Source organism: Euprymna scolopes, chromosome 33, assembly GCF_053919585.1.
Source record: "Euprymna scolopes isolate OS-2025 chromosome 33, ASM5391958v1, whole genome shotgun sequence".
In the NCBI taxonomy this organism is placed as follows: Eukaryota; Metazoa; Mollusca; class Cephalopoda; order Sepiida; family Sepiolidae; genus Euprymna; species Euprymna scolopes.
The window spans coordinates 27,931,457-27,949,335 of NC_136514.1; the positions used below are offsets into that span (position 1 = coordinate 27,931,457).

At 30.3% G+C, this 17,879-nt stretch overlaps 1 protein-coding gene across 2 annotated transcripts in view; it reads right to left on the reverse strand.

Annotated features, from left to right (window-relative positions):
- Nucleotides 1-4,533: 4,533 nt before the first annotated feature.
- LOC145258178 (uncharacterized) overlaps nucleotides 4,534-17,879 on the reverse strand; it is a 47,719-nt gene continuing 34,373 nt past the window's right edge. For both annotated transcript variants that reach the window (XM_080116004.1, XM_080116005.1), the window contains 2 exons: nucleotides 11,997-12,073; nucleotides 4,534-5,652 (listed from right to left, as the gene is read on the reverse strand). In XM_080116004.1, the coding sequence (XP_079972130.1) occupies nucleotides 4,618-5,631 (1,014 nt within the window). In that variant the 5' untranslated portion in view covers nucleotides 5,632-5,652; nucleotides 11,997-12,073 and the 3' untranslated portion in view covers nucleotides 4,534-4,617. The remainder of the gene's footprint in view (nucleotides 5,653-11,996; nucleotides 12,074-17,879) is intronic.

Below are 17,879 nucleotides of genomic sequence, written 5' to 3' on the forward strand. Positions count from 1 at the left end.
CGGGGCACAGTGGGTATAAAACTCTGAAACCAACATTGCTTTGTTTGTTTTTCTATTAAATAACAATAACATGCTTATTGTTTGTCAATCTGATGTCAAAAGGTAGTACTAAATGAATATATATTTTTCTGTAAATTAGGCGCATGTATACATATGATCATTTCTCCCTACTATAAAAATATTGAAACTGATAAGAAAATATAGAACATAATTGATGGAGCAGTTATCCAAGTATTACCTTGACGGAATGTGACAAATAATGGATTTCTTTTAATTTTGTTTTTTGAGATGATGATGTACAAACCATTTACGATGTTTCATGGCAAAAGGACGTGGGAGGAGGATGTCATTACCTTAAGTCGAATGTTCCAATAAAATTATTCTTCAAGTTTATTTCTTGAAGGAAAAATATGAGGAATCATGGGCTACTGCTATCACCTGGCTTCAAAAATTGTTCCCAGTTTATCCTACCGATAAGTGGAAAATCTTAGTCGAGAAAATTTTAGTGCAAATTCAGGCTTGCTCAACAGCAGCGTCCAGCATTCTAAACCAATGTCATCAATATAAACTTCATAGGTAAGTACTGTAAATTTGACATGGGTATTTGAAGTTCCTCTAAAAATGTATATGATTTGAAGTTTGAATTTTCTCCAAAAATCTATGATTGAATACACAGTAAAAATTGCATTTCTCTTTTCAGGTGAAAGTCGTCAGAAAATAGGATTAACACGCAGTGTTGTTTTGGAACCCATGCTTGGGTGTAAACTTTCACCTGCTGAAGTGACAAATGGCGTGTTACTTGAACTTTACAAGCTGTTCAGTCCAACCCAATTGTTCAGTTTGTTCAATGAATTGTGCCCTGGTTGTTCTAATAAAAAGGATCTAGTAGGCATTTGAAAAGAATGTGGATAACCTATAAGTTGAGAAAGGAAAAAAAAGAAAAGAAAACTGTGAAGTTAGAAACTTTCTTGCAGAATCCTTTTTTTGAGAAACCTAAAAGTAAAATCACTGCCAGTGATGCCAATCAAGAAAATTCAAACGAAATAGAAATATATTTAAAACAGAAAGAAACTAAGAACAGGACAATCCTAAAACAACTTACGAATACAAAGAACATGTGTCTGACTTTGCAAGAAAAACTGAAAATAATGGAGGAAATATGCAGGGGAAAAAATGTACAAATGGAGGGGATTTGACATGAAAAACAGTGCAAAGGAGACAATAGTAAAAAAAGACTTATCAAGAAAGAAAGAAAATCTCAAAAATATCAATGAGAAATATCAGAAATTGAAAAACAAAATTTCCCCCAGAAAGATCAGAGCCATGAAAAAAACAAAACAAAACAAAACAAAAAAATCTCCAAATATTTTCTCTAATTCTTCACAAAAGATAAGAAACATTACAAAGTGGGTAAATCAACATATATTCCAGCATACACTTTGTTAACTAAAATATACTAACAATACTGTATGAACTTTTCTACATTAAACTGTACAATTTACTATTAATAATTCTTGAAATAATAAATGTCTGTAAAAGTCAATACTTTTAAGAAAAATATTTACTTGTGTAAAAATAATTACCAATTTCAGTTAAATATTCTTTAAATAAATTAAACAAATTTTTCTTATTTACTGTAGTAATGTAATTCTTTATTTTTAATTGCCAATATTCTATTGTCTTACAATAAAAATAATTATTCTTCAAATCAATAAAATGAGAAAAGGTATTTATTTAAAAATGTATCATTTTAGTCACGGGCATGACATAATTTGATTTGGAAACATTTCATTTCAAAATGTGTAAATTGAAATTCTTGTACCTTAAGAATATTATATTAATTACCATGTTTCATGATCAACCTTACATTTTTTTTTTTTAAATATGTGTAAAAGATGATAGCATGTCTGAATATGAAATGCCATAATGTGTTATGATATAGATAATGTGTTATGATATAGATAATGTGTTATAGCATATAAGAAAAAGCCATAGAAAACAAACGCTGATGAACTTGCATTTATTTTATACTAACGGGAGGTGCCTGTGTATTTGTCGGTGTAAAAGAAAAAAAAAAGGGTTTTGGTAGGGAGGTAGGTTCGAACCCGGGGCCTTAAGGTGAAAATGGAAAAGAAAGGGGGGAAAAAAAAACTGGCATCTTTACCCGCTCAGCCACGGCCGTTGAGGAATGAAAAATGTTTTAATTAAATGATTAAAAACTTAATGGAATAGGTGCGTGAATTTAATGAGGTCAAACATCACGCCATAGAAGGAATGAAATCCTGCACTTAACATTTGCTGCGAGGCAGCTTTTTTTGTTTTTGTTTCAACAACTTTGGCTGCACGGTTCCACAAGACGTGGGGTGGGCGGAGAAGAAACCAGCTCCCCATAAAAAGGGAAGTAGCAAATGTCTGATATAAGGGGATTTCCCCTGCATTGATCAAACCTCATTGCTTTTGTGGACGTCCCTAGCACGAGTGCTAGGGAGTTTGTTTAAGTTACGGATTTAGTTTCACTTTTTTTATACGGAAAAGCCAAAGAAACACGTGTAGACCAAGAAATATTGCGAAAATAGCGTGTAAAAGTCGTTCAAACAAAAGATAGATGCGACCTCCCTTCGTAAATTGTAGTTAAGACAGTATATAAAAAATTTTAAGAATGAGTGTCGCCACCGCGCGCCCTCACGAAAAAAAGTCTTTGCCGGACATACACAAAAAATGCACACACACACTAACACACATTTTGCCATATATATATATATATATATATACATACAGTAGACTTTTTAGCCTGTTGAAAACGAGCTTAGAACAAGTGCTTTCTACCAAACTTCCAGAGTAAATGTGGTGTTGTATAGACTGTATTAAATACTAATCCACAACTGTGCATCGAACGGATACGATAATGTTTAGTTTGATGCACCTTATAACAAAAGATCATACAAAATATCAGCCAGATCAGCCTAGTAGTTTCCAAGAAAAAGTGGAACAGACAGACAAAAGGAAATATATATATATATATATATATATATATATATATGTATATATATATTAAAAAGGAAAAAGCCAACATTGTCTATAACTCTGCCCTCTTGGGGAGTTTCATTATTATTCTTATTATTATTTAAAACTATCACCTTTGTTATTAATACTTCACTGTACTAACATTATTCATAACTATTAATTATATTATTGTTACTGTTTAACAATTTCATTTCAATTACAATATACATATTGAAATCAATTGCGTCTCATTTTTGCCGTTTCAATTAAACGCTATTACGTTGCAACATTTAAAAAAAATAAATAAAAAATACAATCTTCCACAAACGGCTAAAATAATCCACGTGAACTTTTTTGAATATGATTGCTAGGAATGAACGCTGTCCACACTACAATTTTCCAGTTTTTTCAACGGCTTTCTTTTTCATTTCGATACTTTTTTGTGACCAAGAGCGGAGGTCCGTTTGAAATATAAAAAATAACAAAAATATTAAATATAAAAAGTAACATCATTTTTCATGCTTCAAAAAACCCTCGTAACCTTTAAATCATAATATATATATATATATATATATATATATATATATATTGTGTATATTTAGGCAGCATCTTCTCATTTAGACAAATATTATTGAATATGTATATAAATATATATATTCAACAAGCTACCACGTGACTATGAAAAAATGTATATATATGTAATTTAAAAAAAAAAAACAATTTATACATTTATTTCTACAATATGCCTGAGGATGATAGAAGCAGTTCTGTCGAAAGCACTCGCGATTATGGATCCAACTTATACAATTTCAAGAACACAAAAAGGACTATTCGGAGATTGGAGAAGATAAAAAGGAAAATTGTAAAACAGAATAACTCCGTGCTATTCAATAATATTTGTCTATATATATATATATATATATATATATAAAAAGAAAGAGATAAATGCTATTGAGATAATATTTGTACAGCAAAATAGAGCTCAGCATTCAGGAATATCATTTCCACATTTTTTTGTGCTGTACTCATCCTGTTAGGTTGACATATTTTCAAGAAATCTATCAGACAAGTTGCATTGATAACAAAAAATATAAAGGAATCTTGAATAGATTCCTCTTTATTTGTAAACTTGGAATTTGTAATTTATAATATTTTATCTAATTGTGCAGTATTTGAAAATATCAATCCAGACTGTCTTTGGCCGGTTCTGTTGTGGTTGTAAGCATGTTTGGGATATAATTCACTCTTTTTCCTTATTGAAAACTCTCTAAAACAAATGTTTGAGATTTGAAAATAAGTGAGTTCTATATGTCTTCTGTGCCGAAGCAATTTTAAAATCTAGATAAATAATTTTCAGATTTAGTACTTTGTGTGCTGTGATATAGTTAAAAAGCTGAACATAGAAACCATGGTTATGCATTTAAAATTAGTTGTTCCCTATAATATATTTGCATCATAAGAAGTCACTAATTATTTTTTCTGTATTTTTTTTTAATAAATATAGGGTGTCTAAAAAAAATGTACTCACACTTCGAATGACGAGAAATCCTTTATTTATGAACATACAGTGAAATGGAATAGCTTTGAATACAGAAGACAAATGTGATTAATGAATCATGTTCGCAAATGTTTGAATTGATGACCATTATTGTCCAGACAATGCTGATAACGTGCACCAAGGGATTCGCAAACATTACGAAACAGGTCATTAGGAATATCGCAACATTGTCTTTCAATTTCCATTTTCAATGCATCAATTGTTCTTGGTTTGGTGCGATAAACTTTGTCTTTGAGATATACCCACAAAAAGAAGTCCATGGGTGTGAGGTCCAGGGAACGTGCAGGGTATTCAATGGCATCCCTCCGTCCAATCCATGTGTCTGGAAAAGCTGCATCGAGGTGAGCTCGTACATCGCGATGGTAGTGGGGAGGTGCTCCATCTTGCTGAAAGTAAATCTCGCCGTCATCACCAAACATCTCAGAAATTTGTGGACCAACAAACTCCTGAAGCAAGTTAAGGTATCTCTCACCGGTGACAATTCCGTTAATAAAAAATGGCCCTATGATGTCCAGTGCGGATATCCCACACAACACTGTTACTCCTGGCAAGTTTACATGGTGTTCAAGTGTTACATGAGGATTTATAGGACCCCAGTACGTGCAATTATGGCGATTAATGGTGCCATTTAATTTAAAGGTTGCCTCATCGCTCCACACAATTTTGCATGGAAACCCTGCATCTTCCCCACATTTTGCCAGGTACCATTCACAGAATTCGACTCTTCGGTCAGGATCATCTTCGTTGAGAACACGAATTAGTGTCGGAATGTAGCATTTCCAGTGCAGACGTTTCATGATGCGATGGACGCTATCTTTTGAGATGTGGGTTTCCCGAGCAGTTTGTTGAAATGATTTCTGTGGTGATCGAAAGAGTGTTTCCTGCACCTGCTCTTCTTTTCCAGGGCTCGTGGATGTCCGAGGACGTTTCTTGTTGACGTTCTGGCGCATTGGTGGCGATCTTGCGAATTCCCTTCTGAACCGTCTTTGCACTTCAATGGCGTTTTCGGTCTTCCAATAACATTTCAGGACAAACTTCCTCTCTTCCAAGCTAAGTTGATTTCCTGCCATGCCGTGGTTCACACCTCACACCTGCAACACAAAAAAGACAGTATGTTAGCAACACAAAAAAGACAGCATGTTAGCAACGGTTAAAGTGTGAGTACATTTTTTTGAGACACCCTGTAGTTGCTTTTATTTAACCGTGATATACAAAATATTTTTATTTATAAAATTGGTGCTTCTTTATAATTACATCATAAGGAAAAAAACACTATAAAAAAAAAAAAAATGTTATTCTAAAATTCATGGGACAGGAAAAATTGATTCCCTGAATGAAACAATTTTGCACCATTTTTATATCATTTTACTAGCCTGGGTGCCCGGTGTTGCCCGGGTGTTTGGAGGTGTATAAAAAAATTTTTTTTAAGTTGTAGTAGGCAGGCTCCAACCCATGACGTGAAGGCAGAAAAGAAAGTGAAAGAAAATCTGACATCTTATCCCTACTCTATGACGCGACTGGAAGTGTAAAGCGTTCAAATTTCATGTAGTCAATCAAAAAAATGACTTGCAAAAATGGCATTGCTTTTAAACCTCCCATGAAGGTTATTTTTAATGTGGGAGAAAAGCAGCTAGGCCAAAAAAGAGGGCACTCTGGCAGTTTCTAAATAAGTAGTAATTGTCTCAGTATGAAGGATTTTCCCTACATTGACCAAGGACCAATTACAGAATAGATACTACTCAACTGGAAGACCAGGCGGTTGAGCTCAAATAGTTTTGCTTTATTTATACGAAAAAGACAAACAGCCAAGAGAACAAGACAGTGGAAAAAAAACTCAATCCAAAAAAAAAAAAAAAAAAGATAGAAACGATGTCCGTTTGCGAATCTTAAATGGGAAGTATGCGAAAACTTCTCCAGGAATATAACCAATGTGAGAACCCCCACCTAAAAAGCCTTTCGTTGACATACACAAACGCGTGCGTCCATTTTGTTTTTTAAATTTTAGATGAAGATTAAAAATGATACTTTTTTTCTTGTGTAATCATCTACTCAAAGATGACAAATTCCAAAGTCTAAACAAAAAAAGCAAGAAAGGGAAGTAACTTTTAAAACACAATGATAGAAAATAAAACAAAAGAATACAATCATTCTTAAAAATACCCATAAGTTCAAATTTTAAAACACAATGATAGAAAATAAAACAAAAGAATACAATCATTCTTAAAAATACCCATAAGTTCAAATTTTAAAACACAATGATAGAAAATAAAACAAAAGAATACAATAATTCTTAAAAATACCCATAAGTTCAACTTTTAAATCACAATGATAGAAAATAAAACAAAAGAATACAATCATTCTTAAAAATACCCATAAGTTCAAATTTTAAAACACAATGATAGAAAATAAAACAAAAGAATACAATCATTCTTAAAAATACCCATAAGTTCAAATTTTAAAACACAATGATAGAAAATAAAACAAAAGAATACAATAATTCTTAAAAATACCCATAAGTTCAACTTTTAAAACACAATAATAGAAAATAAAACAAAAGAATACAATCATTCTTAAAAATACCCATAAGTTCAAATTTTAAAACACAATGATAGAAAATAAAACAAAAGAATACAATCATTCTTAAAAATACCCATAAGTTCAACTTTTAAAACACAATGATAGAAAATAAAACAAAAGAATACAATAATTCTTAAAAATACCCATAAGTTCAACTTTTAAAACACAATGATAGAAAATAAAACAAAAGAATACAATCATTCTTAAAAATACCCATAAGTTCAACTTTTAAAACACAATGATAGAAAATAAAACAAAAGAATACAATCATTCTTAAAAATACCCATAAGTTCAAATTTTAAAACACAATGATAGAAAATAAAACAAAAGAATACAATCATTCTTAAAAATACCCATAAGTTCAAATTTTAAAACACAATGATAGAAAATAAAACAAAAGAATACAATAATTCTTAAAAATACCCATAAGTTCAACTTTTAAAACACAATGATAGAAAATAAAACAAAAGAATACAATCATTCTTAAAAATACCCATAAGTTCAACTTTTAAAACACAATGATAGAAAATAAAACAAAAGAATACAATCATTCTTAAAAATACCCATAAGTTCAAATTTTAAAACACAATGATAGAAAATAAAACAAAAGAATACAATAATTCTTAAAAATACCCATAAGTTCAACTTTTAAAACACAATGATAGAAAATAAAACAAAAGAATACAATAATTCTTAAAAATACCCATAAGTTCAAATTTTAAAACACAATGATAGAAAATAAAACAAAAGAATACAATCATTCTTAAAAATACCCATAAGTTCAACTTTTAAAACACAATGATAGAAAATAAAACAAAAGAATACAATAATTCTTAAAAATACCCATAAGTTCAAATTTTAAAACACAATGATAGAAAATAAAACAAAAGAATACAATAATTCTTAAAAATACCCATAAGTTCAACTTTTAAAACACAATGATAGAAAATAAAACAAAAGAATACAATAATTCTTAAAAATACCCATAAGTTCAACTTTTAAAACACAATGACAGAAAATAAAACAAAAGAATACAATAATTCTTAAAAATACCCATAAGTTCAACTTTTAAAACACAATGATAGAAAATAAAACAAAAGAATACAATAATTCTTAAAAATACCCATAAGTTCAACTTTTAAAACACAATAATAGAAAATAAAACAAAAGAATACAATCATTCTTAAAAATACCCATAAGTTCAAATTTTAAAACACAATGATAGAAAATAAAACAAAAGAATACAATCATTCTTAAAAATACCCATAAGTTCAACTTTTAAAACACAATGATAGAAAATAAAACAAAAGAATACAATAATTCTTAAAAATACCCATAAGTTCAAATTTTAAAACACAATGATAGAAAATAAAACAAAAGAATACAATAATTCTTAAAAATACCCATAAGTTCAAATTTTAAAACACAATGATAGAAAATAAAACAAAAGAATACAATCATTCTTAAAAATACCCATAAGTTCAAATTTTAAAACACAATGATAGAAAATAAAACAAAAGAATACAATAATTCTTAAAAATACCCATAAGTTCAAATTTTAAAACACAATGATAGAAAATAAAACAAAAGAATACAATCATTCTTAAAAATACCCATAAGTTCAAATTTTAAAACCATACCTTATAGATTCCTTACTAGAAGTTTGATTAAAATCCATCACATGAGTTTGAATGTCTAAAATATAATCCATCACATGAGTTTGAATGTCTAAAATATAATCCATCACGAGTTTGAATGGCTAAAATATAATCCATCACATGAGTTTGAATGGCTAAAATATAATCCATCACATGAGTTTGAATGGCTAAAATATAATCCATCACATGAGTTTGAATGGCTAAAATATAATCCATCACATGAGTTTGAATGGCTAAAATATAATCCATCACGAGTTTGAATGGCTAAAATATAATCCATCACATGAGTTTGAATGGCTAAAATATAATCCATCACATGAGTTTGAATGGCTAAAATATAATCCATCACATGAGTTTGAATGGCTAAAATATAATCCATCACATGAGTTTGAATGTCTAAAATATAATCCATCACATGAGTTTGAATGGCTAAAATATAATCCATCACATGAGTTTGAATGTCTAAAATATAATCCATCACATGAGTTTGAATGTCTAAAATATAATCCATCACATGAGTTTGAATGTCTAAAATATAATCCATCACATGAGTTTGAATGTCTAAAATATAATCCATCACATGAGTTTGAATGGCTAAAATATAATCCATCACATGGGTTTGAATGGCTAAAATATAATCCATCACATGAGTTTGAATGGCTAAAATATAATCCATCACATGAGTTTGAATGGCTAAAATATAATCCATCACATGAGTTTGAATGGCTAAAATATAATCCATCACGAGTTTGAATGGCTAAAATATAATCCATCACATGAGTTTGAATGGCTAAAATATAATCCATCACATGAGTTTGAATGGCTAAAATATAATCCATCACATGAGTTTGAATGGCTAAAATATAATCCATCACATGAGTTTGAATGGCTAAAATATAATCCATCACATGAGTTTGAATGTCTAAAATATAATCCATCACATGAGTTTGAATGTCTAAAATATAATCCATCACATTAGTTTGAATGGCTAAAATATAATCCATCACATGAGTTTGAATGGCTAAAATAAAATCCATCACATGAGTTTGAATGTCTAAAATATAATCCATCACATGAGTTTGAATGGCTAAAATATAATCCATCACATGAGTTTGAATGGCTAAAATATAATCCATCACATGAGTTTGAATGTCTAAAATATAATCCATCACATGAGTTTGAATGTCTAAAATATAATCCATCACATGAGTTTGAATGGCTAAAATAAAATCCATCACATGAGTTTGAATGGCTAAAATAAAATCCATCACATGAGTTTGAATGGCTAAAATATAATCCATCACATGAGTTTGAATGGCTAAAATATAATCCATCACATGAGTTTGAATGTCTAAAATATAATCCATCACATGAGTTTGAATGTCTAAAATATAATCCATCACATGAGTTTGAATGTCTAAAATATAATCCATCACATGAGTTTGAATGGCTAAAATATAATCCATCACATGAGTTTGAATGGCTAAAATATAATCCATCACATGAGTTTGAATGTCTAAAATATAATCCATCACATGAGTTTGAATGGCTAAAATATAATCCATCACATGAGTTTGAATGGCTAAAATAAAATCCATCACATGAGTTTGAATGTCTAAAATATAATCCATCACATGAGTTTGAATGTCTAAAATATAATCCATCACATGAGTTTGAATGTCTAAAATATAATCCATCACATGAGTTTGAATGTCTAAAATATAATCCATCACATGAGTTTGAATGTCTAAAATATAATCCATCACATGAGTTTGAATGGCTAAAATATAATCCATCACATGAGTTTGAATGGCTAAAATATAATCCATCACATGAGTTTGAATGGCTAAAATATAATCCATCACATGAGTTTGAATGGCTAAAATATAATCCATCACATGAGTTTGAATGGCTAAAATATAATCCATCACATGAGTTTGAATGTCTAAAATATAATCCATCACATGAGTTTGAATGGCTAAAATAAAATCCATCACATGAGTTTGAATGGCTAAAATATAATCCATCACATGAGTTTGAATGGCTAAAATATAATCCATCACATGAGTTTGAATGGCTAAAATATAATCCATCACATGAGTTTGAATGTCTAAAATATAATCCATCACATGAGTTTGAATGTCTAAAATATAATCCATCACATGAGTTTGAATGTCTAAAATATAATCCATCACATGAGTTTGAATGTCTAAAATAAAATCCATCACATGAGTTTGAATGGCTAAAATATAATCCATCACATGAGTTTGAATGGCTAAAATATAATCCATCACATGAGTTTGAATGGCTAAAATATAATCCATCACATGAGTTTGAATGGCTAAAATATAATCCATCACATGAGTTTGAATGTCTAAAATATAATCCATCACATGAGTTTGAATGGCTAAAATAAAATCCATCACATGAGTTTGAATGGCTAAAATATAATCCATCACATGAGTTTGAATGTCTAAAATATAATCCATCACATGAGTTTGAATGTCTAAAATATAATCCATCACATGAGTTTGAATGGCTAAAATATAATCCATCACATGAGTTTTAATGGCTAAAATAAAATCCATCACATGAGTTTTAATGTCTAAAATATAATCCATCACATGAGTTTGAATGGCTAAAATATAATCCATCACATGAGTTTGAATGGCTAAAATATAATCCATCACATGAGTTTGAATGGCTAAAATAAAATCCATCACATGAGTTTGAATGGCTAAAATATAATCCATCACATGAGTTTGAATGGCTAAAATATAATCCATCACATTAGTTTGAATGGCTAAAATATAATCCATCACATGAGTTTGAATGTCTAAAATAAAATACTTAAGCTTAAGGGATCTTAAGTAATTGAAATTCAGGTAACCTTGGTGTCTCATAACTATAGATTAAATTTAATGCAAATCTGAAATATTTGCCCATATTATTTCCACTCCACAATTCTTTAAACTATCCCAAAGAAACAGAAATTTGTAAACTATTAATTTTACACATATAGTTAAAATTTGATAAAATCAAAGCTATCTGATTTTTCAAAAGGCTTTCCACTATCTCTTTGCATGAAATTAAATTAAAGTACATAAAGCCTACATTCTTCACCATTATGCCTATCAGCTGTATTCCAAAATTGATAATAACCAGTTAATTATGAAAATATAAATTTAAATAAAGGTTACCCGGCATTGTTGTTGTAGGACATCATACAGAACGATACTGAAAGATTTTCAAACAAGTTCTGCCTCCATTTGCTCTCCTGAAAAAATAAATCAAACACACCTCATTACACTTGTGTGGCAATAGTGCAGAAAGACAGAAGGATAAGCGGCTACAACTAGCATACGCTCACTGCAAGGGTGCAAACCTAGAACCATTTGGTTTCAAGATGAGCGTGGGGGAAGGGGTGGTGATTATGCAAAATAATTAAATAAAAGTGAGACATTTTGCTTGAAGATCAATTTGTGTCTGGACATCACGTTTTGGATGCGTGTTCGTCATTGACTGTTGTGGGTGAAAAGAAAGAAAAGTACTATTGCTACCGTTAATGCTAAGAGCAAAGTCTCTCTTGTCAGTGAAGAGAAGAAAGGAGAACTGTTGCTGAAAGAAATTTGAAAGCCTGCGTGAATATTGAGGGCATTCTGTATGTTATTTCAACTCTCATTTATATAACTGGAAAAATGGTGGGATCATTTATATAACTGAAATAGAAATTAACCAAAAACATCTTTCAGCTTTCTATAACACCTAAGATTTCATAAAAATTTCACATGTAATATAATCTGTGAATACAACATATTTGACACAGGTTATGTTTGCTGCAGATGTTAACAAATTTATTATCGAGTTCAGATTCGTGTGGATGTTGATGCTGCCTTATACTTGAATAAACAAAACACTTGTTACTTGTGCAACATGTTGAATATGGGTAGTGATTGCTAACATATTATCCGTATTCATTGTTGTGTTGCTGGAGGAAAATTCAGGAAGCTACTGCTGCCAATCCTGACATATGTTACATGGCAAAGAGACATGAGCATAATAATGATCAAGTGGACATGGAGCTACAAACTGGAAGAAAAAGTCCCATCAATTGTGTTTTTTCAGAAACTTGATACCGGTGAAATTACAGATGCCTTATGCACTTTAGCATTGTGGATAGTTGAAAAATATACAGCATGTAACTGTTGCAGCAATTTGCTTGGATATCTTGGGTATGGGAGAGAGAGTTGAATATGTAAGAAATACTATAACTATATGCAACCTGGTTGATGCTAACTCTTGGGACTAGGTCGAATTGATAACGGGTGCGAGATGTTACCTGGTGTTAACTACTAGTGAAACAGCACTATAAATACCAAAACTAGATGCTAAATATAACCCATATTACAACTTTTATGCATAAAAGTGATGTCCAAAAATTCATAATTAATCATTAAAAGTTTACTGCAATATATATATATATATATATATATATATATATGAATGAATAAATGCAAGAATAAGGCCCACTTCTTGCACTAACAGAGTAAAGTCAAAACGATTTATTTCAAGTTAATTCAACTTTACATAATTGATGCACCATTATTTGTATACATACACACACACATATATATATATATATATATATATATATATATATATATATTGTATGTGATATCAGCCGCAATGATAACTAATTTGTATATTGGTTTTGTAAAAAGACTTATTTATTTAAATTCATTGTTTTGCTTTTAATATAACAAATAATTTTGTTTCACAATATTGTTTTATTTCCTGGACAAATATTTATCATTTGTGTTCAAATGTTTCTTTTTTAAAAAGGACAGTCTTGATTTTCAACAAGTTGCGACCTATTTCTAATTTGCAAATTGATTTTTCCTCAATTTGCATTCACATTTAAAAGATAAATGAATTTATACAAAAATTCCAAGTGTTAATTTTTTCTCTATATTAATAAATGTAAAAGATTTTGTTTAATTTACAACAAAATTATGACTGAAATGTTTATGAATTTAAATGTTTCAAGTATTTCAATTAACAAACTTTGTTAATCAATAGTCTGTAAAACCAGCAAATTATTTGGTTAATTCCATATCAAATTATCCACGGCTTGAAACCCATATCAACAGATTTTGTTGTAATTGCACCATTGACAAACATCCTAAAAACTAAGAAATAAAATTTAAGCATGTAACTCGAAGTGACTTTTAATTTAGAGCATTTTCTGTTTTCGTGTAAATCACACCAGACGTCGTCCAGGACATTTTAATAATTACATGTTCTTGAATATTTTAAGTTTGGAACATGAAGTTGATCTAAAAATTCACTCAGATAAGTTTTTTTGACCTGAATAAAAAAAAAAAAAAAAAAAAAAAAATGGCACCAGATTTTGCTCAGAAATTTTATCAGATTTTGTGGAATTTCTCACATGTATACCTATACGGGTTATAAAATGATGTGGTTTTTACGGTAAAGGGTTTTTTTTCTTTTTGACATTCATGCAGACATTACAAATACTGAACCAAAAATGATAAAAATTTCTTATTTTGTTCACTCATAGTGTCTTTTCAAAGTTTAGTCTTTTTCATGACGGTTCAGAAATACCATATTAGGGAAAGCAACTAGTTATGGAGATGAAGTTGGGAGGTCATTCATCTAAATTTATATAAAATTTCATACTGAAATAAATCTTAGAAAGTAAAAATTAGTAAAAGGTAAAACAGTCTCACAGTGATCAGATTTACAATAAAAATGTACAAAAACCAACATAAAATACCATAAACCACATATGATTATTTTTCTTTATGCCACTGAAATGCAGAAATTGTTTTTTTCATACTCCTCAGCAGTTATCTTATATGTTCTTTATATATATACTAGCATGGCTACCCGGCATTTCCCGGGTGGACAGAGGTGGTATACTAAGGCAACCAACTCCCAGAAAAAAAAAAAAAGTCGCCCCTGTAGTAAAAGGGGAAAAACTTTTGATAGGTAGGTAGGTAGGATTGAACCCGGAACCTTGAGACGAAGGTGGAAAAAACCCGACATGTTCATCGCTTGCCCACCACGGCTTAGTAACAGAAAAGTGTTTTAATCTATATAATACTAAAAGTCTATGGATCTTGTATGTTTGCAATCAGATTTCCGGTTTTCAACATCCGGTTGCGCATGCGTAAATAGCAACGTCTTCAATCCGTTATTCCAATTCCGGAATTTTTATATCGCTTTTAATACAAACAATTTCATTTAATTTGATCAAATAGTTATTTATATATACAAATAATACATAGATTCATAGATAATTATAATATATATTATAAAATCTATTTATCTATGAATCTATTAATAATATGAAATATTACCCTATACAATTTATGGAAAGAAAACACCTCTCACTTTCCCTCTAATAGATTTCAACACTCCTACTCCCTTTATTTTCGTTACGTACGCGAGAAATAGTTACGTGTATGTGTGAGAGAAAGAAAAAGAGAGCGATGTAAAACTGGATAGAGTTATCCCCCTTAACTAATGCAGACCTTTTTACTAGAGGGCGTTATTACAAAAAAATTTCTTTTTCTTCTTCCCATGTTTTTTAAAGTCGTCTGCTTACATTTCCAAACGGAAAGCTGAATCGGTAAATGCACACATTTCTATTACATTAAATAGTGTTTTCCTTTACACAATGGGTACTGAATGTTTGCTTAAATTAAATGAAAAAAGTTACATTTTATTTTCATTTTCTATTTAAAAAGCCATTATTAACATGTGGAGAGTGTTTTTTTTATTATTCTGTACTTTCAACTAACAATTTCATTTAAAAGATGATAGATCAAAATTTGAATTTAACTATAATAAGGATTATGATACCTGTTCAGTGCATATTTACCTATAAGTATGACCAACCACTTATAATTCAGTAACTGTAATTTAAAAAAAAAATAACAATTATAATAAACAGAACGACTCATAGAAATCTATCTATATTCTTTTTTCATTTTAATATACTTTCATAGAAATGCTTCTGTTATGTAAAAAAAAACTATTTTCTTTATGCCACAAGTGTCACGCTCATACATGAATTCCATAGCTAATATAACGTACTGACCCAACGGGTCACGGGTGGTCTAGTATATATATATATGTATAACTTTATTACCACAAACCCTGATTGTGTTCAGCACTGGAGTTTTTGGCTCGACACCATATTTCCAATCTAGAATCATCTCAATAAATTTTGATGGTCATTTTCTTCATAGAACATGAATCAATATTAAGAATTAAGTTTATCAATTTATACACCATTATTCCAGTAATTTTAACATGGTTCCTTAAACAATGAGATACTTCTTAGCCATTTTTGTATTAGACAAAAAACAAAACTTGAAACCAGGAGAAAATTCAAAAAGTTTACACATGAACATCAATAAAAAAAATAAAATTTTTTTGTTGATACATATTCGACAGAATACTTAACACTTAACTTTCCTGACATTTCAGATCACAGAATGAGGAGTTTAGCTTTGAAGTATGATCTACAAGTTAATTAAGAAAAACTTTTTGAAACATGTCTCCTAAGTAATCCATTTTCTAATCACAAATCTAAAATACCTGGAAACTGAAAAATATACAAAAACACAAACTATGCCCAGAAAAAAAAAACAAAAATTTTTTTTTTAAAAAACTCAAAAGAAAAAATAATGGAATAATGTACGCTCCTGGAATTCCAGATAAATCATATTCTACAGAAGAGAAAACACTTGATGATATTGAACTGTTCTTTATTATGAACAAGATTTTCACACAAATTCTCTAATTTTACATTCTCTATTCCCTTCAATGCAGTTTAGCATCTCAAACAAAATCAGGCAAAATGCTGTCCTGTGTGTATGAAAGTGAGCCTGCAAAACGCATGATGACTGAACATCTTTTATAGCATATCAACTTTTTCGGTTATTTAATGCCAGCGCCAGTAACTCTGGGAGGAGTTTATGCTTCAAGTTCTAATAGTTATCTCTTCAAATATTCTATTGTTCGTTTGTTTAATGGCATATTGATGTTCATGGTAGAGTGGTTGTTTTTTAAATGAATGTTTGTTGTATTTAGTTTGTGATTTTATGCTTGTATAATGTTGATGTTTTTTTTTTGCTATATACGTTCAGAGTTTTTGTAACTTTTCATATTGATGGTAAAAACAAATTAGATTTTGTTGTATATTCCAGTTTTTTTTTTACGGAAGTCAGTAATCTTTTTGTTTCAATTTCTTTAAATATTTTTTCAAGTTTTTGTTTATTAAAATATTTTCATCTTATAGAGTTTGTATTTTTACAATTCTCAAATATGTTTTATGGTTAAAATATATCCACATTGACACTTTGGTTGTTCTTATTTTAATTAGTAATCGTGAGTTGGATGTGAATGTCTTATGTGGAGTCGATTTAGTACGACTTTTTTTCTTTTTTTTTTACATGGGGGTCACCACTAATCAAGGCCCGAAGGCCACTCAAGGATAAAGGTTATTGCGTGTATCAATGAGATAGTATTGTAGTAATCATTAGTATTGGGGGTTTTGATAGAGTGTCTTACTTAAGGGGGCGGTTTGTCAGGAGTTTGTTTATGTTGGACTTGAAGACGTCCAAGTTGTAGTCAGGTGGGAAACAGGCAAGTGGCAGAGAGTTCCACTGGCGTGCAGTTCTAAGAAAGAAGCTCTGCTCATGGAATCTATGTTTGGATTTAGGCATAGATAAAGAGTGGGGAAAATTATTGACAGTAGTTTCAACCAGACGGGTGTTTCTCGTGAAAGATTGGTGGGGGGGGGGGGGGGGGCGAGGGATTGGAGCTCAGACGAGCACCTGCCATGCCATGGAAATAACGATAAAACAAGGATAGGCTCGCAACGTCTCTTCTGTGGGAGAGAGGTTGCAGGGAAGAGAAAAGGGCATCCCCCCACTAATCCACGAAGTCTATTTTGTACTCTGTCAAGGCAGGATAGGCTGTTTTTAGCAGCTCCTGCCCAGATGTGGCAGCAGTACTCCATCCTTGGACGTACTTGGCTTTTATACAGA